Genomic DNA, 25,979 nt, shown 5'->3' on the forward strand with positions numbered 1-25,979 from the left:
TCATGTCCTATTACACCATAACCTACCTTTTTTGGGTGGCTGGACCCATCTTCAAGACCTTGGAGGATCACTATTAGCAAGACTGTTCTCTGCATTTTGATTCTCTTAAGTTTTTAACAGTGAACTGCTCATCCAGATGTATTTAGTAGCTTTGAAATTCAACTGCTGTGCTATTCAGTAGTTTACAAACCTTGTTTGCACTGCAGTAGCTACAGCTTTTGCTAAGCTTTTGCTAAGGCTCTCCTTCATCTGTTACAGATGAATGAAGATATTGAGCATGTTCTCTTTTGGGTCATCCGTGCGTCTGCACATTCAAAGTGCTACAGAAAAACCACACTCAATAGGCAGGATCCACAGGGCTGATCTCACACAAAGATCAGGTCCACATTTTGAGCTGCACACAGCTGCCACTGGGAACCATCCAGACAGATACCCATATATCTGTGGTGCTATGCTGACCTCTCCCTATCTCTGGAGACAGATGCTCCAGATTCCCTGCACTTCTACATCCCACTGCTTTTCTTGTTACAGAAGATCCCAAAGACCAACCTTGCTAATTTTTTTTGAGAGAAAAACACTTTCTCCCTTACTGTCAAAATAGGGATTTTGAAACTGATTTTTCGGTCACAGAGACACCTATCCAGACTTCCTTCTTTTATTTCTCATTTCAGCAAACTGATTAGAAGATCTGGCTTCTTCAGTCCTCTCTTTTACCCTTGTAATACTCAACACCTCTCACTAAAGCCTTGTTTTCATTCCCCTCAGACCTGTATATCCCAGTTACCAAAAAGGATGCAAAAATGTCAATCAGTGGCTCAGACTGACAATTGCATTTAATTACCTCTGACACCCTCCAGCCACAAATGTGTAGAATTACAATTCAGGAATTGAACAAGGTTGTCTCCAGGTGCCTTGGAGATAACCAGAAGTGCTATAACTGGCTTTCAAAAGGATAGTTCAAATAAGCAGCTGAACTAAGCATGAGTTCTGAACCAATTGAAGTTTGCCTCTCCTGCTAGTGTTATGAACTATAATTGTCCACATTTCTGGAGTGCCTTCTACCCTAGGTTGCATGACAACTTAAGAGACTTAATTGGCTCTCAACGCCCCTTTCAAAAGTATTACTTCCAATTCAATGGCTAAGAAAAGCATAGCATAAAACATGAAGCCATTGTTCAAGTGCTTGGCAATAAAGATGAATTGCTGAAATGGCTCTTCCCATTTTATGAGAAGTACAGCTTCTGTACCAGTTATTATTATTGTGAAGGTTTTTTAATTCATAAATGAGTCAACAGCATTAATAAAAATGGTGGAATTTTATTTGAGTGGACTATCAATAGATATGGGCTGTCTGTCAAAAGGAAAGTTGAAGAGAAGAGCAATTTGGAAAGTTTTCCAACTGCATGTCATTGTTTCTGAGATGCTAAGATAAATCCATCACTTTCCAGAGATGCCACTTCAAAGGTAGTTACAGATATGTCCTCAGAAACTACAGGATTTAGTGCCTATGAAGAAGGGAAGGGTGGGAGGACCCCACAACCAGCAAACAATCCACTAAAACTGGGTTCTAAGCTATGACATAAGCAATGTTGTCCATATAAGTAATTATTTACAACTGAATTCAAAAACTGATGAAATAAGATGACCGTTCCCCAAACGGTCTTTGCAGAAGATCAAATTGCTAAAAATACACAAGATGTTTCAGTGAGTATTTTGTTCATCAAGAAAACTGATAAGTTTAAGGCCTTCATGCAAGAGAAATATCTTTGCTTCTTCCCCAGAAGTCAATTTGAAAAATTAACTGGACGCTTTGTCATTGAACTCTCTCAGCAGGAGGGTCTTGAATGTTAGCATGATGTCCTCTAAAAAACATTTGGCACAGAGAGACAAATATAAAAAGACAAGCATTTCAGAAGAATCCACTGAAAGATAAAAAATTTCTGTGCACATGCACAAATACATGTAATAATACAGGTAAGATGAGCTTTGCCACTACACAGTAGTTCAAGAAGATTCTGCTACAATATTTACTCACAGAGAAACAGCACAGCTTTTAGTGAGGAAGAGTGTTTCCAACTTAAACTGAGAAGTTCCAGTGCAGAGGTCCTGCCTGCACGAAGGTATCGATAAACTAATCATAAAAATCTAAACACGGCTAAACAAATGTTATTTCAGCAATTACCAGCTGACATTCTGTACATGCCTTTATACAGTCAAGTCCCTGGAAATAAAACTCATGAGTATTATTTAGCCAAAAATGGACTCACTGTTCCAAACAGCTCATATGCCTGTGGAGTCCCTTCCAAGCTTAAAAGCCTGAAGTCAGGCAGTGGCTCCCTGAAGCAGCATTTATCTGGTCACACACATCTAGATGACAGCACTGTTGTTCTCATTAGGATGACAACTTCTGGTACTGACAAGTGATTCTTGAAATGTTATTCCTTGCTGAAGCATTTTTGAATGTTAGAGATTGAAAAACAATGGGATATTGTAAGTAAAATAATCAGCTTTTTTTAATTGAAAATTCACATATACAGCCTGTGGTACTCTGCAAATGGATGCAAACACAGAGCTTCATATAATACAGTGCCTTTTGGACTGATCTCACAGTTACTTATATATACACCAGCATGAATTGCTCGGTGCAATTGCTCCCGTGTCTGTTCCTGACACTGGATTAAAAACTAAGTCCACCCAGAGACTTTTTTTTTCAGAGGCACCAAAGTAGGCTTGTTCAGTCACTCTGCTTGAGATGGAGAGCCTCCCGCCGTTGCTTCTGAACAGTCCTGGAATCTTCCCACAGACTGGGTCCTCTGATGTTCTCCCAGTTATTCAAGTCAGACTTTTCCAGCTTCTGCAGACAAACAGCAAAAATAACAGTATCACCTTGACAGATCCATGATTTAAAGTACTTTCATCTACCCTGCACAAGAAGTTCAACAAGAAGGGAAAAAACCTAGTCATTATCCATATGGCCACATAAATGATTAGGATGGGCATTACTGCATCTGCTTATCAACACATAAATAATTTTTAAGGTCAGGAAGCACAGCAGCATCTAAGCACGACTGAAGATATCTTGTATTCTCTTTCTCCCTTCTCACCTTGTTTTCCAGATCTATTCTTCAACTGCGAGTCTGCCAAGCACTGAAGTAGTAAGAGTGATAACTATTGTTATAGCTAATACAGAAGAATAGCAATTAGTGACCTCAGGTATCCTGTCAGCACAAATACAAAGCAGAGACAAATACAGAGAGACAGCAACAGTGCAAACCCCTTCAATCCATGTGGTTTTAACTTGAGAGAGGTGTGCAGTGCTTTCTGCTGACTAGTTTCCCATGGCACCCAGCCATTGCAGATAGGTCTCTTACTAAGTCATACATCAGATAACTGACTGAACTGTCAGATACTTAGAAACCCTAGATTTAATTACCTCCTTGCCTATTCCTATCATCCCCACTTGGAACTACCAACAACTGCAGTATTTATCTAGACTTAGAGACACACAAAAGCAAATAACAGGAGCCCTCCTGACCTCACCTACCAAGTGCTGCAGTTGAAGAACACAAACATCCACCGCATCTTCACAGCCCTACTGGCAGAGGCATGGAAGTCCCTTCCCAGCAGACACAGACCTCAAGTCTCATTGGACACGATGGGGAGACTGAGGGTCTGCACCACTGCCAGAATCAGGGCTGTTCTACATGTTTTACAGAACAGATCAACACTGCATACCATCAATGCAGTGTGATTTAAGTGTCTGATTTGTGATCAGGGCCTCATCTCAGCAAATGCTGTAAAAATATACCAGAAGATACTTAACCCTGCCCTGAGCCTGTGGTCTAATTTTCCTACTGTCAATCATTCAAATAAATGGTAAACATTGAGGGACTTGAATAATAGTTGCAGAATAATTCAATGGCTATAACAAAATAGACCTGCTGCTACTAGTTCATGTTATGTAAAAGTTTCCTGCCACTTCTACAGCTAAGGAAATTGCAATGAGGTTAGTCAGATATCAGAAGAAATTAGGCAACAATCTACAGAAGATACATGAGAACACATGCACAAACACAGCAGAGTTTCACAAGGTAGGAGCAACTGAACTATTTTGTACAGTAGAGTTGGCATAGGTCTTTCTGTAGAATTGTCTTGACTATTTTATACATCTTATGCTTAGCTGGTACTTCATTTCAACTGGAAAGGATCTGAGCTGACACGGGAGGAAGGAGAAGGAGAAAGGTACTCATCATCCCATGCAACAGTGACTATCCCCTGATTATAATAGAAGCTTCAAGGAAACTACACTGAAGATAACATGTGCTTTAACAGAAGGGAAACATGCTGATTTTATTAAACTCAAAGGTATCACACAGCTGTGAGGATCTAAACTATTCCCAAAGGTGTTCAGTTCCCAAAGTCTGAACAAGAATCAACTTTTGAAATAAGTACAAAACTTGTGGTATCTAAAGATTGGCTACATAAAGAAGTCTATCAAAAGAGACATGCATACTGGAGATCCTTACTAGAAGTTCATGTTATTTTGCCCCTGAAACTTCACAAAGGCTTGTTAGAGAGGAGGTTTGTCCAAAACAGGAATCATTTCCAAACTATACTATCTAAACAAACCAGTACCAGAAAGTATCTTGGCAGTTTCCAACAGAAATCATAAAGGTACCTAGAAAACATACTGTGATATACTGATAGAATAAAACCACCACAGACTTGTACAGTGAATGGCATTTTCTGAAAAGACAAATAAGATCCACTGATCAATTAAAATACAAAGAAATAAAGATTCTAATGCACACATGGACTGTATTTTTATTTTTTATTGTCATTATATTTATAGAGAACATTCACATTTTGTTCATATATAAACACTGTAATGTCTTACTGCAATTCAAAAAGAAAGCAGCTCCCTTACTGGCATGTGACAGCATCTGCAAAAATTAGTAGCTTATGGGACAGGTATCAGTCATCAGAAGGCAGAATGATTAGACATTCCAATTTTCTGAACTGATGCTATCTGATTTTAGAATAATAGAGGACTCTGTTACATGCGGATAAGCTTAAGAAGGAGTATAACTGCTGAAAGGGGACCTGAAAATCAGTTCTGCAATGCTTTCAAACTTCATAGCTATTTTCACATACGTGAAACCTGTGCTGGTTTTGTCTGGGGTAGAGCTAATTTTCTTTATAGTAGCTAGTACGGAGCTATGTTGGACTTGTGCTGAAAACAGTGTTGGTAGCACAGAGATGCTTTCCTTACTGCTGAGCAGTGCTCACACAGCACCAAGGCCTTTTCTGCTTCTCTCCCCACCTGCCAGTAAGCTGGGGGTGCTCAAGAGAGGACATGGCTGGGACAGCTGACCCCAACTGACCACAGGGATATCCCACACCATATGGCATCATGCTCAGCATATAAAGCTGGGGTAAGAAGAAGGAACAGGGGGACATTCAGAGTGATGGAGTCTGTCTTTCAAAGCCACCATTACAGATAACAGAGCCCTGCTTTCCTGGGGATGGCTGAACATCTGCCTGCCCATGGGAAGTGGTGAATGAATTCCTTGTTTTGCTTTGCTTACACACATGACTTTTGCTTTACCTTTTAAACTGTCTTTATCTCAAACCATGAGTTTTCTCACTTTTACCCTTCTGATTCTCTCCCCCATCCCATGGCGGGGGAGTGAGGGAGCGGCTGTGTGGGGCTTAGTTGCTGGCTGGGGTTAAACCAGGACAGTACCTCACATACAGCTGAATAAAACCAATGACCTTTTTGCTTGGTCACTGACATGAAAATTCATGCAACAGTATCACCCTATAATAAATGGCTACATTAGATGTAGGCTAAAGACATGTACATAGCTACATTTTAAATTCATTTTAGTCCTGAGACTAAGACCCGATCGGCAGTCCTTCTATCACAAACTTTGCACAAGCTGCAAAGTTACAGAGGTCCTTCAGTTCGCCTGATCTGTTCAGTGAGAATTCAGACAAGCAGCTAGTTCTACTCTCAGATGAAGTCAACTTCTTTCATTCTATCTGGCTGGGTCTTTTTAAGTTCTTATTTTCTTTTTTTCATTTTAGTCACCTGGACTCTGCCTACCTAACTTTATAAAGACATCACATAAAGATCTTTAACTAATTCCAGCTTTTACTAAACTGAAAATCATATGAATTTGAAGTCTAAAATGCAAAAAACCTTTTTCTCCCAATTCAAATGCACTAAATAGTAAATCATTGGAGACTACAATGAAATGTAATCAGATCAGATCAGTACCACTTTTCCTGCTTGTCTCAAATAGCCCAAAGGATATTGAAACTTAGCTGTTTAAAGTAAGATCAGTATAGTCCATTAAATCTACTGGTTCACTCCCTAAATCAGCTAAACTGCCTCTTAAGAGTACAGGACTGACAGAAGCTGTAAATCCAAGAAAAAAAATGCAGTTATGCAGACAAGCACCATGAAAAAGAAAAATATGCTCAACTGTTTGCCACACTTGACTTTTAAAACTTCTGTTAAACAGCCTGACTTGTGCAAAGATACCAATGAGGACACAAAGAGACCTTCACTTCTTAATTGCTGGTTCAAATGCCTGGCTTAAGTAGAAGTCATAATCCTGTGTCAGCCTTAAAATAAAATAAAATTTAAAAAAGAGTTTGAATGCTACTCTTGCAGGATAGTCTTCATGCCACAATACACAAACTGAAGTATGCAGGAATTCATTTTGAGCTCTTACTGCTCAGGCTGAGTTAATTCAAGGTGGCCACTTGCAAAAAATGTTTGGCTTTATTCTCAGTTTCTCATATGTGAAAGGAGGGATAAGAGAACCCTGTTTACTTTACAGCTTGATGTAATAAATTCTGTGATGAACACCACAGAAATAAATGGCTCTAATTCAGAGAGACAATTATTTCCCATCATTATAATAAGCACACCCATTTGTAGACAGAAGATGAGCCAAGGCAGTGTCCCTTTCAACTCAGAATATTCTGTGACTCTGTGAAAGAATTAAACCAATTGAATAGTCTGTTTTTGCAAAGGTGTCAAAACAGCTTATAGAGACAAAAGGTATATCAAGGAGCTCTATGATGATATATAGATGCAGAGGTACAGAATTAAGGCTAACACTGAATCTGTCTTGTGCATGACTGAAAATCTTAAGTTCATCATCACACTGAAATGGCCTTATTTTTACAACTCCTTGCCAGAGCCACTTTTTTGATATCTCATTTTCTTAAAATAAACTTAATGTTATTTACTTTCTTTAGGAAGTGACATAATTTAATATCTGCAATTAGTGATTTAATAATCTGTGATTCAACAGCCAATGATTAGTGATTTAATCCTCAGATTAAAATGAAGTGTTTTATTCCAACCAGAGAATGTTTAGTTTTATGTTATTAGTATACGAGCAAGTTAGCAAGCAGCACATTATGGCCAGAATAAAATATTTTTTGTTTATTAAGGGAAGAAATGGGGGAGGGTTTTTGCTTCTAAGCATCCAGGGAGCTGTTTCTCTTTTTGGCTTTGCTGAAGACTGGCAAACACCACAATGATGAAACCAACAGACGTTTTGTTGCTTACTTCAGTGGGATCCACTACCATTCATCTATGGCACAATTAATTAATCTATGGTAAACTGGTTTAAGAGATTCTTTCCCCATGGGTTATTTTCCCTTTAATTATGCCAATTCAACATTACATGGGGCTGTGCTCCCATCACAAAAACAAAATAATTTAGATAACAAATTAATACGGTTTATGAACAAATCCTATATAAGTATAGGACTGTGCAAACACTCGAACTGGCACAGCTGAAGGAATCATGGGGTGGAGAGAGAAGTGAAACATCCTCAAGTGACTATGTTGTAAAAGATGTGTATCAAAAAACAGCACTGCCAATTTTTCTGTGCAAGGTTTTCCCAATATGAAGCACAAGAGCAGAACTTGCCTCCATCTAAGAGGTGTCATAGAGTTTAATTAACGCTCACAGAGTGCTCTTCTATTGTTTTGTGTGAAGGTGCTACAGTGATACAAATTGCTGACTAAACTAAACAATTATATCATTCAATTAAAATGACATGATTATACAACCTTGAATTTTTAACGTAACAGAATATAACATTAGACAGATTTGCATCAGGAATTAAGCTTTGCCATGATTTCCTCCTAATTTACAAGCAGTTTTCCTTTTTAAAATTAAGAATCTCTTAAAAACGACAGTGAATCTCAGAGGATAACCCAGTGCCATTTACAGATTACACCTGCAGATCACCCAACATGGACTTCTCAGTCCAAAAGATCCGCAAGCTTTATTGGTAAAGTCAACAGAACTCATGTATGCATCATTTACTTTCGGTATATCTTCTTAAGCAAAAATAAAACCCAGAAACATCCAATATAAATAACAGCATGAATGCAACAGTTCAACTTCAAGATCAAACATCTGAAATTCAGCAAATTCCACTTTTAATTAAGAATGAAGTACATTTAAGATAGTTTTCATTTGCCTTGTATACAAACGTTTTATTAAGCTATGGTTATTGTGCCCCAGAAAGAGAAGCGCTGGTTACTAAGATTTATCTTGAAATTTACAACTAGGGAGAGCTAGCCAAGTCAACAGGACCAAGGAATTTCCCAAGTCTGACTGCTTGATCCTGCTAACTTTGTATCATATTAAACTTTGTAAAGGTATGTCCTAGTTACTGCAACACAACTCCCTAAAAGAGGAGCAGCCAGGGACAGACTTTTAGGATATTTGCAGTATTTTTTTCAGCTATATAAAGAGGAACTTGACTGAAGGGGATGTGTGATCTTTAACAGTGCAGGAGACCAGTAAGAGCAAAAAAATGACAGTTCTGTTGCTGTTAGAAAGAGCATACAGATTTCCACAGCGTGTCCCTATCTGGAGCTCATAAAATCCTCCCAACAACACAGAAAAGGTTTATTTCAAACATCTTCCTAGGAATACTTGAAGTGTGGACAATTTCTTTACTTTCTGTATATAAAATCTGGCACAGTATGTCCTTCTAATACAGATAAAAAGATACTCTAATAAAAAAAAGAATGAGGTGTACCAGCATCAAAAAGTATTAGAACCACGAGTCACACATGGTGTTTTTTCTTCTGAAGGGATCTGAAAAGCAACCTTTTGCAGGTTTCTTATGTGAGAAGGAAAAGCTGCGATGAATACCACAGCGAAAGGCCAAGAGATTACCACAACAAGAAATTATCAGTTTCCACTGCGGAATTACTAACAGTAGAGTGTGAGCATAAAAAAAGAAACAACTAGAGAAGGTTTACAACAACAGAGTCAAATTAAACTTAAATCCATGCCATTAAGTAATCACCCTGAAGTAACCACACCCCTTCAAATCAGCAGTCAACCTTACTAAGCAATCCTGCTGAATTGGTGAGTTAAATCTTCTGCCTCTCACATGCTCCCCCTCTACTCTGGTCTCATTTAGTACGGGTAACATTCACACAGAGTTAGCATAGTTTAGGACTTTTGTTTCTCATCTACACTTTCCTGCTCATTTTCCACTCGTCTCTCTTCCAGAACCTGCTTTTCAATTTATATGTTGAAACAGAATGCTTTTCTCTGTGGAGAAACTATGATTTTGGCGAAATGTTAACAGGGCAACTTCAAAACTTTCAACCATAAATAGTTTTTCAGTAACATCAATAGCTACTGTTAGATTTGTGCTGTTGGGCAAATTTCTCACAGGAAAAAAAAAAATCCTCCTGTTTCTTCTTTGTGGCTAACATCCCCTGTCTATTTGCTGAGGGTAGTAATAAGAGTGTTAGTGCCCCACTATATTGCCAGTGACAGTAAAGCTACTTCTCAGCAATACTGCTGAATGTACAGTACACGTAACTGGTGAATAACTCTTTTGTTCTATCAGAACCAATGGATCTTCAAATCAAATCAGAAAGACTTCCATCTGAGAAAGACCAAGGCATCTATCTAAATTTTTACAAGAGTGAAGAGGAAGTTTTAGAAGTTAAGGTCTGGGGTCTTTCTAAAGTTGGAAGATATTTTGGTTTTGAACTGCATTGTGCTTAAAGACTATTTATGTTATGAAACAAGTAGTAGACTCTTAATCTTTTGTAATTAAAACAGAGTTAACCTGTAACCTTTTGAAAATAAAGCATATATCAGGAATTATTTTTGGGATCAGCAATACTCACAGGATGTACCTAATGTCAAAGTGATGTATGCAATATGGTGATTCAAACACCAGGTACAGGAACTGAACTGGTATAAACTCTACTAGTGGTCTGGCTATTAACCATGATGGCAGAGAGCATGCACAACAAGGAAAGTTCAAAAATTTAACCAAGAGGAAGACCTTGAGCTTTCATCTGAAGACCCTCAAAGAAGACCCTCTGGATGATAATGTGCACGTGCAAGGAGGCGGAAAATCATGTAGATGAGTTCCGAGAAATAATTAGCTTAAACCTGACCATTCCAAGAAATGTAATTAATATGAATACTGTAAATGTATATAATATGCATTCACCGTTCCATCAGGCGCACGTTAGGAGGAGATATCCCTCGTGCTGCCCGGCGCCGTAATAAAGAGAATACCTTGCTTAATGACACTCTGTGGTCATTGAGTTTCTTTGCTTCAGTGAGAGCCATAAGATGGCAGAGAGGGGCACTGGCTCTCCAAGGACTTAAGGGGAAGATGCTACAAACAAGATGGGTTATTATATACTGAATTGCCAACAGCATTTCCCTCAGCCTTTGAACTTCTTTGAACAGCTATACCTGGGCAAAACTGAAATCTTACCAGGCACATCATGAAGTCAGGGGCTGAATTTGGGAACTTTTCCATCCAACTTTCAGAACTTTGATTATTTAGCCAAAAAGTATGCAAACTCTACGGTCAGCCTCCCTAAGCATCTCAAATCTCATTTTTCTGTATGATCAGTAAGCTTGTTAGGACAGGCATTGACCCACTCTCTGACAGTAACCTGCTATAGCAGAGTACATTTTTATAGCATAGTCTGAACATTAAATAACAATAGGTAACAATAATTTGAGAAGCAAGGAACATGCGAGAATTGTATAATAATCTTTTAAAGCATTTCACATTTAGACTTCATTGTCCATGTGGGCATCATCTGGAAGTACACTGGCAGTCACAAAATTTTCCAGATAGTGTTTGTGAAATTGGCCAAGAAAAAAAAAAGTTAAAAAGTAAGAAAAACAAACTGGATGACATTCTTGCAAAAAGTCGTTTTGCCTGGTTGCAGAGACAAGACCTTCTTTTAAAACAATATGTTTTGCTGTATCCTGTTCAGAGGCGGCCAATGAAAGGAATGTATACAGCCTCAGCTGTGTAGCTAAATTCCCATACACTATACTAAAGTTACTTCAGATATTTCATACCAAAGATCCAACAATTCCCCACTGGGGGCCCATTACTGTGACAGAAGTGCTTAACATTTCCACCCAGTCATCTGCATAAGAAGATGTTCCCAATACTGCCTGGTAGAAGCTAGCAACATCCCTTAGGACAATAAATTAAAGAATTCAGCCATCCTGTATGGATACAACTCTCTACTCAAACTTTTGGGTTTTTTGTGAATGAGACAACACACAGTGTTGGCCCTAACATGGTAAGAGTTGGTCAGTTCCTCTGGGATTAAAAAAAAAAAAACATACAGGAAACACAAGCAGAAGAGAGAGCAGAAATGGTGAAGAGATTATTTATAATACGCATTTGTGTGTCCCGATCATGTTTGCTGTCTGACTCCACTGTTAATCACCCCACCTCGTTTTCCATCTATGAAAAGTCAATGTCTTCTTATGAGATAAGAAAAGTGCAAATGCAACATATATGAAAGAAACAGCTCACAGTTACGGAAAATCCTGTGCAAAGAGATGACCAGGAAAGAATTTACAGGACTATTAATAGAGATGAATTCTAGAAATAAGACCAGTAAAAAGCAATACCCTATGAACTTTCCTTTGAAGGCTGTCTTTTTTCCTGCAAGAAGGCTTTTCCACTATGAACTCTTCCTGTGCTATGCCCATCACCAAATTCCACTTCTTGCGTTTCTCTATGAAAAACTAGGAATGTAGTTTATACTTCAAACATACTGAACTACGGCACACAAAACTTTTGAGATGTCAAGAAGAAAAGGTCCAGACTACAGCTTGGCTACGGACTGTACATACCCTCAGAATAAAATGCCTAACACAAACTGTTCTAACTAAAATCCTTTCCCATGGCAGTTTCCATTAACGATAAAATAACACCACTTTGTCCTTCTCTACAAAACATTAAGTGTTGAACACTCACAGTGAAATAAAAGCAATCTAGACCATTTTACGTGTGAATAAACTGAAATGCAAGAAACTCAGCTTGTCCCAAACACAACCTGGTGGGCAGTTGGAATCTAATGTCTAGGTTGGACAATGCGACAAGAAGAGAGCATGGAAGGAACGGAGTGACTAAAGTGGGAAGAACGGTATCTCTTAGGGATGTTTTCCTAACATCTTAGTCAGCTCTCAAACAGCTCAAGACATTTAGCCACTAGTATCTTCACAGATAGTGAAGTAAATCAATTCAATACACTAATCTGTTAATTCTTAACAACAAAATCAGTAATCCTCAGTTACTGATAACGATAACAATAAGACAGTTGCAAATTTCACCTACTGACATTCAGGAATTACTTTCTTTCTAGAGTACTCCCGATGTCCACACACTTAGACGCATCTATTTGATAACAAAAATTATGATGTTATTACACTGTCATTCCCTGAAAAGAAATTTCCTCCATTCTGCTGGCACCAGAATGCCTGAAGTCAAATGAGCATTAAGTGGCTTGAATCTTTTTATGTAAAGTCTATTCAAATTCTTCTTTTAAGACAATAAATAAAGAGGTTATGTTCACAAGAAACCTCTCCATATATCTGTTTTTAATTTTTGAACTGTCCTCAACATATATTTTAACACTGCAATTACAATACTTTTGCTGTAATTCTCAGGACAAATGATTACAAAACTTCTGTCCAGATCTGATGTTAAACTTTTGTGATTATCAAATTATAAGGAACAAAACCTGATCAACGTTTATACACTTTGTCAAGAAAGCAGCATTCTTTGGTATGACCATTCACAATGAATTATGTCATGCTGAGTCCAATAGCTTCCAACTAGTTGAAGGAAAACTTTAAAAGTTTTACAGTTTTGATATTCTGAAAGACAGAGGACCCATTTTCCTTGCTGTTATATTCAAATAATGTTCCCATCTATCAATAATGGACCTTATTTCTAATTTTAGTATCATTTCTGCAATAAAAAAATCTTCAATAGCTATCACTTTCTCCTTATGAACATATTGATACGTAAGCAACATTCTTTTTGGTATTTTTAAAAGTACTTAAATCTTTAAGTTTCTTTTAAGGCCTTTTCTCTAGCCCTAAGTTAATACAGTCAGCCAGTTCTGCAACTTAATCCATTCGTAAACCCTTGTTCAAAATATGGATACCAAAAGTTGAACCAGTGTTTCAGCTTCATCAGTGCCACACTCAGAAGTAAAATCACCTGTTCCTACATCTACCATTCCTCTTTATATTCATACACTGAATACCACAGTAGAAGATCAAGCTGAATTATTTAGTCACTGACTCCTAAGTCTTTTCCAGAGTTGCTGCTTTCCATAACACAGTCCGATCTGGCCTGAAAAATAAATAGCTTTGGCAACTTTAAAAGGTACTTTGCACATTTAATGGGCCCAGCTTACCAAGTAACATGAACAGCTCTCTGTCCCTGCCTTGTCATACATATACTATTGCAATACTTTCGTGTCACTTGCATGTTAGTAAGGATCTTACAATTTCTGTAATATCTTTATACTGAAAAAAGTACTCAATATTGCCTAGATACCTCAAATCTCACAGAACACTTCATAGTATCACCTTCCTACCCAATAATGATTCCCAGAGAACCATCAATCCCAGACTGAAATTTTCAGCAGCCACTGAAGTCTTCCAAGCATATTCTTGGAACTCACCTATAAACCATGAGAATCTAGTAGATATTAAATAACATCTTGTTTGGTTATTAAGGAGTTTGGAAGTACATCTGATTCAAATACAAAGGACTTTTTGCTATTAAAAAAAATACAGATATGTTTCTTCAATATATCTACTTTGCCAACAGAGTTACTCATGATTTCACATCCTCATTATTTTATTCTTTATGGTTTGCTGCAACACCATCCTCTTACCCATACCCTTGTCAGCTTACTTATCAGACAGCTCTGATGCCCTTAACATCTTGTGTCAACCTTCTCTGCTTTATAATTTCTCATTTACGGTTTCCATAGCAATCCCTCACATTTTTATTTATTGTGATATTTTTTCCTCTACTTTCGCTTGCTATTGGTTCCGACTGGATATCATATATTTGATTCAAACTTAAAGGATTTTCCCATTGTAAAAGGTTAATAAATTCATAAGGATGTTTTTATTTGCTAGAAAACCCTTTAACAACAATTCTATATTTTGGGGTCAGATGTAACTGAGGCCATATTTTCTAGTGCTTACTAAACCATTAATTTCACAGAAGTACAGCAATCAAGTGCTAGGATAAGGGATGTTATTTTGAGACTGCATTAAACCAATGAACAAGAATGTACTGTGATTGTTGAACAACTACAAGAATGTTTTTAACTCAATCAGTTTATTTGTCTCCCTTTTTCAAACTGTATTTTTCTGCTTTCAAATAAAATACTCTATCCTTTTGTAACAGGTCAAACACTTGACATTTTTTCAGTGTGTTCTACAAGGCCCCAGCTCAGCAGCAGAACTGCAATCACATTAGTACCAGTGTCACTAGTGGACAGAGCCATGATTTATTAGGCAAAGGGGAAGAGCAAGGACTAATTGGTCACACGAGGACACATAAGTGTGTGAGAGGAATGCATAAACAATGGAGAACGCATGCAAAGGTAGCTTGCTCCTCTGGCATATCCCAAGGCACAAGATAAATGGCATTATTAACAGATCTGAGATATAAGAAATGCAGCATGAATTACACATGTAAATTCTTCCTTCCACAAAATAGTATCCTGACCAGAAACACTCCTGCATGAAATAAAGTAAATTTTGTATAGCTTGAGAAGAGATAATTTAGTAAACTAGAAGGTAAGAAAATGTCTTTATTTTGATTTCTTCACAGTAAATTAAGTCTGTCATTACAACTTTTTACATCACCACCCCCCCACTGGAGACAAAAAGCAGACTTCAACATGTCTGAAATACCAGAAATGTCTTTATCTTTTGCAATACACCCATAAGGGCATATGTATACTTATAAAAGAAATTCTGACATCCTAGAGGAATTCAGTATGTATTCAATATGTACATTTCTGTCATTATCATCATCATCATCGTGGCTGGGCTTCGCGAACAAAGATTTGGGAAGGACTCTACCCACATTTGCTACAAGCACACTGGTGGGACTTGTACATTTCTGTAAGATATTTTTAAAAGTCTTAGGGAGAGCCAAAGAACATTTGCATGTATCAGGCAACCATGATTCAAAAGTGTGGTATCCTCAGTAACAGCTGCATATATAATGCTAATAATATTTGAAAATAAAGTTTTACATATCAAAACAGGAACTTTTTTTTAACTGCCCTTGATCTCTTATCACACCATATTTAGTAACAGCCACCCATGTAATCCTTCAGTGTGAGCTAGATATTGAATTAGAAGATGTTCTTAAGAAGTGTATTTTGGACAAGTCAAAAAAATACAGAAAGGAAAAAAGTCCACCCAAAAATCCCCTAGTCTGGAACAGACAGGGTCCACAAGAAACTACTCTCCCAAATGTCAGCTGTAACTCAGTGATTGGTTAGATTCTGTCCACCAGAACACAAAGCTAACATTGACTTAAAATTGTCACACAGAGTGGAAGGGCGAAGCATGTGCAGGACTGCTGGTAGTTTCACAAGGCTCACTATAGATAGAAATTAATATGCCTAGTGCTTGCAAGTTGGTTCCTATAGAATATATTGATATTAGAGTTCAAAACAATAATCCAAATCTATTTTCATTATGGGGAAATGCAAATCCATTTGATTTGTTGAACTCATCTGCTCTCTATAACACCCAAGCACTACTCTGGAAGAATCTTGGTCTGGGAACTCTCTGTGGTTTAGATTAAGAAAAAAAATAAGATTGCTTCTCTCATTTCTGTGCATCAGAAAGGAGCCTCATTATCCAAGTAGGCTTATAATATATTGTTATGTCAGATGTATTTTATTACCATTGATTTATCCATAAAGCTAATGCAATTATGGCTATTTAAATATTATCCTTCAACTATTTACTTATCTTCTGAAGAGAAAGTAAGGCATATCTGAATACAGATCAGTTGATTTTGAGGTTAGGTATTGAGTTTGAGATCTGGTTCTTTTTGCTGCTTGTGGTTCTTTTTACGTTTTGTTCCACATAAATAAATCAGAGCAGCCTTACAGTATATTGAATGGAAAGTGAGAGACACAATAATCCCAGAGGCAATCAGAACCTAATGGATCTGTAAGTTTTGAGTCTCCATTGGAACTTTCCATCTTTTTATTCCCTACACCACAAACCGTAGTTCTTCATAGCAGGGGGACATCCCAAAAGTGTTTGCAATAATGGTAAAAACTAGCAGGTATACAGATATTTTGTGAAATTAGGCATGCAAAAATACAGAAATCACAGAAGAGTAATATGATAGTAACGTTTTATTATGAAGACCATGTTCTGCCCTCTGGAGACCTAAGTACGAGAACAGTGGGTGCTATCAAGATCTTCAAAGGCTTGTCACAGGAATGTGTCATGGGAAGAAAAAAACCTGTGTTCAGCAAAAGGACCATAGATATAGATAAAGTGTTAGCAGGACATTTGATTCAATTAATTTTAAAACATTAAAAATTATCTTAAATAGCTTTATCCTTTGTTTCTGGTTCAAGGGAGGTTTTTTTCCAGTTTTTCTAACATGGCTTTTTGTAGACCTGAAGATTTATGAAACTCTGGATATTAAACTGGTCAGAACAGACATCTTGGAGGACAGTAATGTTCGAAGAAAATGCAATGTTACGGAAACCTGAGTGAAATATTTCTCTATAAAATGTTCTGAAACCATGTAAAAAGAATGACAGTTGTTTGAAAGATGCGCATAAATTTCAGAAGCAAGAAATAACAGAAAGCATATCATGCACATTGCTCTGTAATTTGGTCTAAAGATCATCAAAACTCATGCAGTAGAAGTGTTGACATATGCACACACACACATTCTAAGGCCAACATCAGCTCTACATTTATAAACTAGGTTAACCACAGAAAGAGTGGAATTTATTTGTACCACTGCACTTGGCATCTGGACATCAAAGTGAAGCTGTGTTCAGAAGGAAGCATTATGTGTTCAAAAACCTTTCTTTACATAAAAACCTTGTTTTTATTGGACATCAGTGAGTTAAAGGCAGATGGCTGATCTAATTTTAGTTAGGGACAGATACAACCCACCAGCAGCCAGGGTATCCAAGGGTACCCAAGGTTATGAGCCCCAAGCAACAAATTTATTTTACCTCATATTCAGATTCCAGTGTCACAGTGTTCTGTTTCAATTTTTCTTTCAAAGCTGGATCAACCTGAAAGACAAACAAAAATACAGTAAAAATGCTTACTGTTAAGATTATTTTTTTAAAAGAAATCTTAAAATATACTAAATATTGGTACATGCAAACCCTCCTCTCCTCTAAATCAGTTTATGTGCCATTTGTTCAGATACCAGAATGATAAACACAGCACAAGAACTGGGCTAAAAAGAGAGAGGTCAACAGCCAAACTTTTAAACTCAAAAAGGAAGCATATTTTTAACTATAGTCCTGCACTTGCAGTCCTTAGATACTTCAATCTGTATCTGTTTAGTTTGAAACTGTCAAACTAAACAAAGCTTAAATAAATGAAACAAGTGCAAGAAAGAGAAAATTGTGATCGCATCACATATTTTACTCCTGAATGCTGAGTTCAGTGAATACAATATTTTCTGGTTTTCGAAGTCAAAGCATGAGTCGAATTTCCAATTTACTGGTGAACACACAGCTCTTTCCTAGTTTTGATTCTGTCCTGACAGTGCTGGTGATTCCTGCCACCTTTCAGAGAAGTTTATTCAAAGAACAAATCCAAGAACAGACATGTCAATGAAGCACAGCAGATGCATTTCACGTTTTAACTTCTTCTGAGCCCGGAAGAAGTGATGTTCATCCCTCCCTCTGCTAAGTAACATCTGTCTCCCACAGGCCCAAGAGTAGAAGCAAAGGGGAAAAAGATAATTAGCATTCTTCACACTTAAAGAAAGTGTTTTATGTTCTTCTCAAACAGACATCAGCCACATACACAGTATTCAGACATAGTCTTTAGGCAAATTAATTAAAATATTGAATAAATCCACCATGAGAGAACAATCTCATTTTTAGATCTTAAAAACCAAAACAGATGTGTAAGGAGACTGGTAATGTGCATAGTTGTACATCCCTGGTACACTAGTCCAACTATGACTAATGCAGTGAAGAAAATTTGTTATTCTTAATTTGCTGTTTCTTGACCTGGGCTCAGTTGACAAGGACTCGGTTACCTCATCACAACCAACATCTATAAGCAGCCTAGAAAACAGAAAGGAGGGAATTCGTATAACAAAATCTGCCTGGCCAGAATTTGCCTGGTCCATAAGAAGATCCACCTTCAGACTGTCCCCTAAAACAAGCTCCTAATCATCAGAGGTACTTAAAATACACACCTACTATCCGTATTGATGGGAATTGCTCTGAAGAATCTCCCTAGGCCATAATGTTCCCCTTGATTACAGACACTGCCTGCTAGTTAGCATGCAGCCTGTGAGACCTCAGTTCCTAAGGATGGATGCTCAGACAGGCAAGTCTAACAGCATCTGTGCATGGCCAGAGGTTTGATTTCCCCATCTCATCAGCGATCTGGCCATAGAAATATATACATTTGCAACCTCCAGACTCATTACACTTGGGAACTAAGCCAAAATATCTAAAATGGTTAATGTTTGTACCAGATACAGCTCCCATCTTCTTCATAATTAAAAAAAATCTGTAAAACAAGATAGTGTCTCTGCACTGGCCCTCTATATCAAATAAAAAAAATGAAATGCTACATCTCTGCCTTGGCATTCAAGGCCTTTGTAGAATTGCCCCTCATTAAAGATGGATTGCCTCTCTCCTGTGACCATGACCTCCAACAACAGCCATGCTTCATTAGAACAACGAACCCATCCATCACACGTGCAGAAATGCAAAGTCTGGGCAGCCAGACAGGCTTTGAAGTTTGCTTTCATAGAGAGAAGAGTGATCATGGACCTCACTGTATTCAGAACTAAATGCAAACACTATTTGTTATGCTTTGTGTTCTCGCAGTGTACGTATGGACAAGGGGAAATACATGCTCCAGCAAGTAAAGATGCAATAGTTTGATTTCATCCTACATTTTCCCTTCATTTAATAATGAGGCAAGCAAAATAACATGGTTGGAGCAGCACATTTACCTAATTAACCACAGCCAGAATTCAACTTACAAAGACAGTTCAATATCCCCATTATCAAGTTCTATTTTCGCAATTTTTACTGTGTTTGTTTAATGTGTGGTGTTTGCATGGCCACATTTGTGTGAGGTAAAGGCAAACAAGCAGTGTTACTGCTGATTCCTCTCCCTTCCAGCCCCTTGTATCTTCAGACCTTTTCATGTCTTTGTTCTCCTCTGCCTGCAGAAAGGGAGAAGACTAGCAAAACTGAAACACAGCATTCCAATTTGATGCTGTAGCTTTAGTATTAACAAAAATGCAGAAATGAAGGAAGCTAGCTGAAATTTCTTTAGAAAAATGCCCTGTAAATGTGAAAGGAACGGAAACTGCTGCTTCTTTAGAAGCCAGAATTTTATTCGGCAAATTAACTTACCAAATAAGACTAGTTAAACCCTGATTTGAGGGCAAACTATATACACATCTTAAGTCCACTTTTGCTCCAAGGCCCACCAAAAAAAAAAATAAAAAAAGGGAGCAAGTATGTATTTTCTCTTATCATTACCTTTTCTGTTCCCTATATTCATACTTACCACACATAATAATTTAAACATACTTGACTCCACAGAGCTGTTGATCCACCTGCACATTCTAATACCCTGATTGCAAATCCCTGCTTTTCAGCCACCAAATGGAGACAGATGGGTTACAAGTTGTTTTAGGAATCAATATCGCAGTTGAGAAAAACTGTATTATAAAGTTCAGTTTCCACTGTTTGTAAGATGTTGCACTATCTTTGAAACATCACAAGAACAAAAAAAAAAAAGGAAAACAGAACGATGCTATTTTCATTCTGAAAATGCAGATAAACATCAATATGAGTCACAATCACAGATGATAACAAGGGAACACATAAAGTGGGGGCAGAGCCAGGAAAGTGCCCATGCCAAAGCAGCAGCTCTTTTGTATTACACATCTGCTGCAAGATCCAAATACAAACACATACATTTTGCTTCCATGATGACTCCTATGCCAACACACATACTGCCAAATGAGCTAGAAGTATTCACCTATGTACTGACAAATGAATCATCAGCTGAATTATGGATACAAATCTGTACTAGTAAATATGATGAGGGCAGCAGACAAAGCCCAAATGCCATAATAGCCTGACAGTGTCCTCTGCACCATTATTTAAGAGACAGGAGGGAACAGAAAACAATATTCCTTTACACTAGAGGACTCCACCTTGTTCGGCAAAATCTCAGATGCTCCTTAAAGATGCATTTAAATTCAAACTTTGTCTCTAAATATGGAATTCAAAGATGTGTGCATCTATAACTACAGTATAACTTCACATTAAATTCTTACTGAAAGACTACTGAAATACTTGATGCAAGTATTTTGTGAGATGCTGTCTGCAAGGCTTTGAAACCAATACTGTAAATACAATTTTTCAAGGCTTTACTTCTTTTTTTTCTGAGGTGAAGGTTTGGGTTTTTTCCCTTTGTAGCAGTTGCAGCAAAAATGAATGAAACCCTCAGAGTAACTTGCACTATATAGGCTTATTTCATATTCCATCAACTGAAAGGGCAAGGGCAATACAGAAAAATCCCAAAAAGGGTTTAAGAACACAGTTTTCAAATTAGAATTTTGGTCCATTTCACACTCCCACTGTTCCTTCAAACCTACCCTTACTTAACTTCAAAAGGTTCCCAAAGAAACAGACTTAAAAAAAATTCTTAGATGGCTAAAAGTAATAGATGTTAAGCACAGATATATTCTTAGAAATCTTTGTAGGCAGCTACTTGAGGCTGTAACTACCTAAAAACCTTCTAAAATGTGGCTGCCACTTCTCATTTTAAGGCTGACATTTCAGTTTTTCAATTAGAACCTAGACAGAATTTCTAGGTGGAAGAAACAGTGCACCTTGGGGTGCAGACAAGGGGCATCATTACATAGCAAAGCAGGAATACCTGGTGCTTGCAGCCCCTACCAAATCAGGTACTCCTGCAGTGCACTGTGAGAAACTGTACACTCATTTCAAAAAAGGGAATTTTTTTGTCTGTGACACGAGTATTTCTGGTTATAAATCTAAATGTCCTGCTACTAAGAAAAATTTTCCAGCTAACAATATTGTATTGATCCTCAGTGACCACAGTTCATTTTGGCTCAGAAGTAAATAATATAGTCAGACAGTGACTGTGAAATTTGTAAATGTCACTAACTTTACCTCCATGATAAGGAAAGGATAGCTCTTCTGCAAGGGAGCACAAAGAACACCATCACCATCCCTTTTGAAGTTTAGAGGGATAGAATACCTCTCCTTATGGGGATGGGCTGAGAGCACTGGGGTTGTTCAGCCTGGAGAAGAGAAGGCTCCGGGGAAACCTTATTCTGGCCTTTCAGTACTTAAAGGGGTCTTATAAGAAAGATAGGGACAAACCTTTTAGCAATGTCTGTAGCAATAGGACAAGGGCTAATGGTTTTAAACTAAAAGAGGGTAGATTTAGACAAAGTATAAGAAAGAAGTATTTACAACGAGGAAGGTGAGGCACTGGCACAGGTTGCCCAGAGAGGTGGTGGATGTCTCGTACCTGGAGACATTCAAAGTCAGGTTGGACAGAGCGCTGAGCAACCTGATCTAGTTGCAAGGGGTTGGTCTAAACGACCTTTAAAAGTCCCTTCCACTTCAAAATATTCTATGATTCTATGAAACACAGGAATACAAAGCAGATTAGCAGTGTCACTCCTGTTCAGCATTCAGAGAGGAGGAGTAAGTTGATTCACATTCTGATTTTCAGGGTAACATACCAGTTGCCCGCAGTACACGTATGCCTCGATTCGTGACTTAAACAGCCCACTTTCACAAGCAGTCTTTATATGCTGTAGCCATTATTATTTATTTGTCCATGTACTATTTGTAGCCATGGGTTTTAGAGCAAACCAAGTCTTGAAAATATTACATCTTCTAAAATTATGGCTTCAGTTACTACACAAGGAAACAGTCAGGAGACAACCACATCATGAGGAGAGGACTGTGCTTTTAACAGTCTCCTCTCACATAAGTCTGTGCAGTACAGTGTATACTTGTGTCCAGAGACTGGCATGTACTGACCAAATATTTGTATGCCAAAGTCTTACAGAACTTTCCCTCTAGCAAGCATTTCCAGAAAGTGGTAGAAGATGTTTCTACTCTAAAATCAGTTTGTTATTTTTACTAAAACATGAGCTTCTGTTCCTACCCTATCCTCCACAAAATAACACCCCACTGAGAATGATTTCAGCTTTTACTTTGGAAATGGGAGAAGATGATGGCCTGAATTTAATGAATGTGAATTAAGTTTTTTTATTTTTTCATCTGCTCCCACCAGCATAAATATACAGGACACAATTTTCCTGCAGTATTCACAATACAGAGTCCACAAAATGACTGTTTATATGAAATTCTTCAATTTGTTCTCCCTACCCATTTTTTAAACTTAGAGTAAACCAGAATCACCAGTTCTAGCTCTCCCACTAGAGTATCTTATTTAAAAACATTTATCATATGCCTAACTCCTCAAAATGGAAAATCAGCAATCTTGCTGATCAGTCAACTTTAATCTTCCTCGAGAAGACTCCCATAAATTGCTACAAAAGTCTATGTCATAAATATTCTAAGTTCTGGTTTATGAGCAGAGTGAGAAGCTGTAGACAGGAGAGGATAAATCCCAGGACTCAGGAAATGCAGTGTAAACTACAGCCAAGCTGAGAGCCTTTCTACTCAAGAAATTAAAGGAACAAAGCTTGTAAAGGTTGTAATGTACAATGAAGACTGTACTTATGCCAAACTCTCTGGCATACAGTCTTAGGTAACAGAGAAGGGCAAGGTAAAACATACCATTTTTGTGCAACTTCAGTCACAACAATCCTTTAACTACATTACTTAAAATATTTAATACACAAACAACACTTACATAAGGCTACTTTCTTCCCTGTGAGGGTGGTGAGGCACTGGAACAGGCTTCCTAGAGAAGTTGTGGATGCCCCATTCCCATAAGTGTTCAAAGCCGGGTTGCATAGGACTTTTAGCAACCTGGTCTAATGGAAACTGTTCCTGCCCATGGCTGGGGGTTGGAACAGAACGATCTTTAACATCCCTTCCAACAATTCTATGACTCTGTTGATTCTGTACTGCATAGGACAGGATCCAAGAATATCGCCTGGACAGGAATGCTTATGAAGAGTGGGGAGACAGCTGAGACTAGATGTAAACCCTAGCTTTGTTTCCTTTGACTCTTTCCTATGATCTGCATAGAACACAGACAGTTAAAAAAAATCTCATCCAGTCTCTGACAGAAATCGATGGAGACATTTCCAAAGGAGCAATATAAAATGTTGTTACAGCAGCAGTTTCCAGAGTTACAGTACACAGCGCACCAGTGATCTCTCAAAATCCAAATCTTCTACTTGCTTCCAGATTGATCAAAAAAAGACATACAATCCCAAACTCTGGATCATCCTTTTTCATGTGATAATACCACTGGAAACGCAATTAAGTTAAAGGCTAATATGAAGACCTAACCATCCCATACTTTAGCAAGCATTTAAGCATATCTAGATTTCTCATATATAAGGTCATAAAAACTAACAAAGATTCTAGATTTTTCATACAATTTTTGTATACTTTCACATCCAGCTTGATTTTCACATACATCATTATTTATTTGATTTATAAAACATAAAGTAGTTCCGTAAACCTTGGTTCTCAGTATGCTAGCGTGGATTTAATTTCACAGTAAAATTCAGCACAAACAAATGTTCTTTTTTGTACTAAAAAAAAAAAAAGGTGTGAATTTGTGATGCCAGTATTTAGGGGAAAAAAAACCCAAAAACCTTTTGGCTTCTAAAAAGATACTTAATACATTGAAATAACCCAAAATTCAACTTCTGAATGCAAATCCAGCAGAGTTGCATCTTTTTAATCATATTTTTCAAAGATTGCTTTTTAATGACTATGTACCCACTATGCAAGTTAAACCTGGAAAATTAGTGCAAGCATAGCTTAAGTTTTTCCTTATGGCTCTCTTAGTCATATTGTAGCTTTGCACAGAATCAAGCTCTTTGTGTGAACTCTGAAAAACAGAAAGGTCACTTAAATGTCTGTTCAAAGCAAGTAACTTCAAGAGAGATATCGTGAATTGGCAGTTGAAGTCAGCATGCAAGCAGTCTGTGTTCCTCTCATCCTAATCTTTTCACTGCTGTACTAGCAGATAGAATAGCATTGGAGAGGGTGTCCTCTTTCGTTCTGTACTTCAGCAGAAATACCTATGTTCAGATGCTCACTGACTGTTTAATTAGGCTCATCTGTAAACTATTCCTGGCCACAACCCCACTTTAACAATATAGTGAAACCAAAGGCACATAGAGTACCTAAACCAATATCTTTCGTTTGGCGTATCAGTTCAGAAACAAAAGGAATTCATTTAAAGGGAAAAGTCTAACTAGCTCATAGGAGACTAAAACCTTCAATAAAAGCAATGACGATCCAATAAAATAACACCAAAAAATGCTCAAAAAACCCCAAAACCAATCAATTTTCTCATATAGGCACAGAATAGTCTGATTCTTTAAATGTAATATAAACACATAATACAGTTACAAGAATGCACAAGCACACTTACAGATTAGGAATACTTTTCTTAATTGAAGTTAAATATGTACAAATAGATATGCTTTTTTTTCTTCTCTAAGTATGTAAGTTAATGCCTAAGCCCTGTCTTGAGCCATGTGAAAATATATTTGCTACCCTCATACAAACAACCTCAGTTTCCACAACCCAAAAGCAAGAAAATAAACATTAGCATTTCTTCTCACTGAAGAAAATTAAGAATATAAAACAATACCAAAAAGTCTGATGGTTTTAACCCTAAAAATAATTTAAATTATGTTTTAAAATTTTATTTTGATTTACAGCACATACCTCAGAAATTTATTGAATACTGAAAACAGATTTTGACTTTTTAATGTCTTTTTGCACAGAAACAATTTTTAGAATTCAGCGTGAATTTATGAAAATTGCTTTCGGTGCTCTGAAACTGCATTTCTACAAATAAATTACTACCAAATTCTAGTAAGTGTCACCCTAAATCTGCATTTGTTAAATGAATTAGCACTTCTCATTCTATATTGCATAATGCATTTAAGTAAAAATACTTTCCACACTGACATCTAGTGAAGTTTTATAGTAAGAAGAAAAAGGTTATTCTAATACTTTGCACTTACAGAAAGCTTTTAATATTCCAAATTACTTGTATTTTAAATTACTAGAATTTGCAACACACTTGTACATCATGCACTACTTTCTTCTGAAAGATATTTTGCCACTGATCTGGGGAGTGGGACCCCGGGACTTCTGTTTGCGCTTCAATCTG

General features: G+C 37.4%; 1 protein-coding gene across 1 annotated transcript in view; it reads right to left on the reverse strand.

Annotated features, from left to right (window-relative positions):
- Positions 1-1,297: 1,297 nt before the first annotated feature.
- Positions 1,298-25,979, reverse strand: part of LOC113946727 (cytochrome c oxidase assembly protein COX16 homolog, mitochondrial) — a 46,758-nt gene continuing 22,076 nt past the window's right edge. Inside the window, exons 3-4 of the mRNA XM_027642438.1 lie at positions 17,609-17,671; positions 1,298-2,854 (exon numbers count right to left, since the gene is read on the reverse strand). Coding sequence (XP_027498239.1) covers positions 2,735-2,854; positions 17,609-17,671 — 183 coding nt within the window. The 3' untranslated portion in view covers positions 1,298-2,734. The remainder of the gene's footprint in view (positions 2,855-17,608; positions 17,672-25,979) is intronic.

Source organism: Corapipo altera, unplaced genomic scaffold, assembly GCF_003945725.1.
Source record: "Corapipo altera isolate COAL_440 unplaced genomic scaffold, ASM394572v1 23b, whole genome shotgun sequence".
In the NCBI taxonomy this organism is placed as follows: domain Eukaryota; kingdom Metazoa; phylum Chordata; class Aves; order Passeriformes; family Pipridae; genus Corapipo; species Corapipo altera.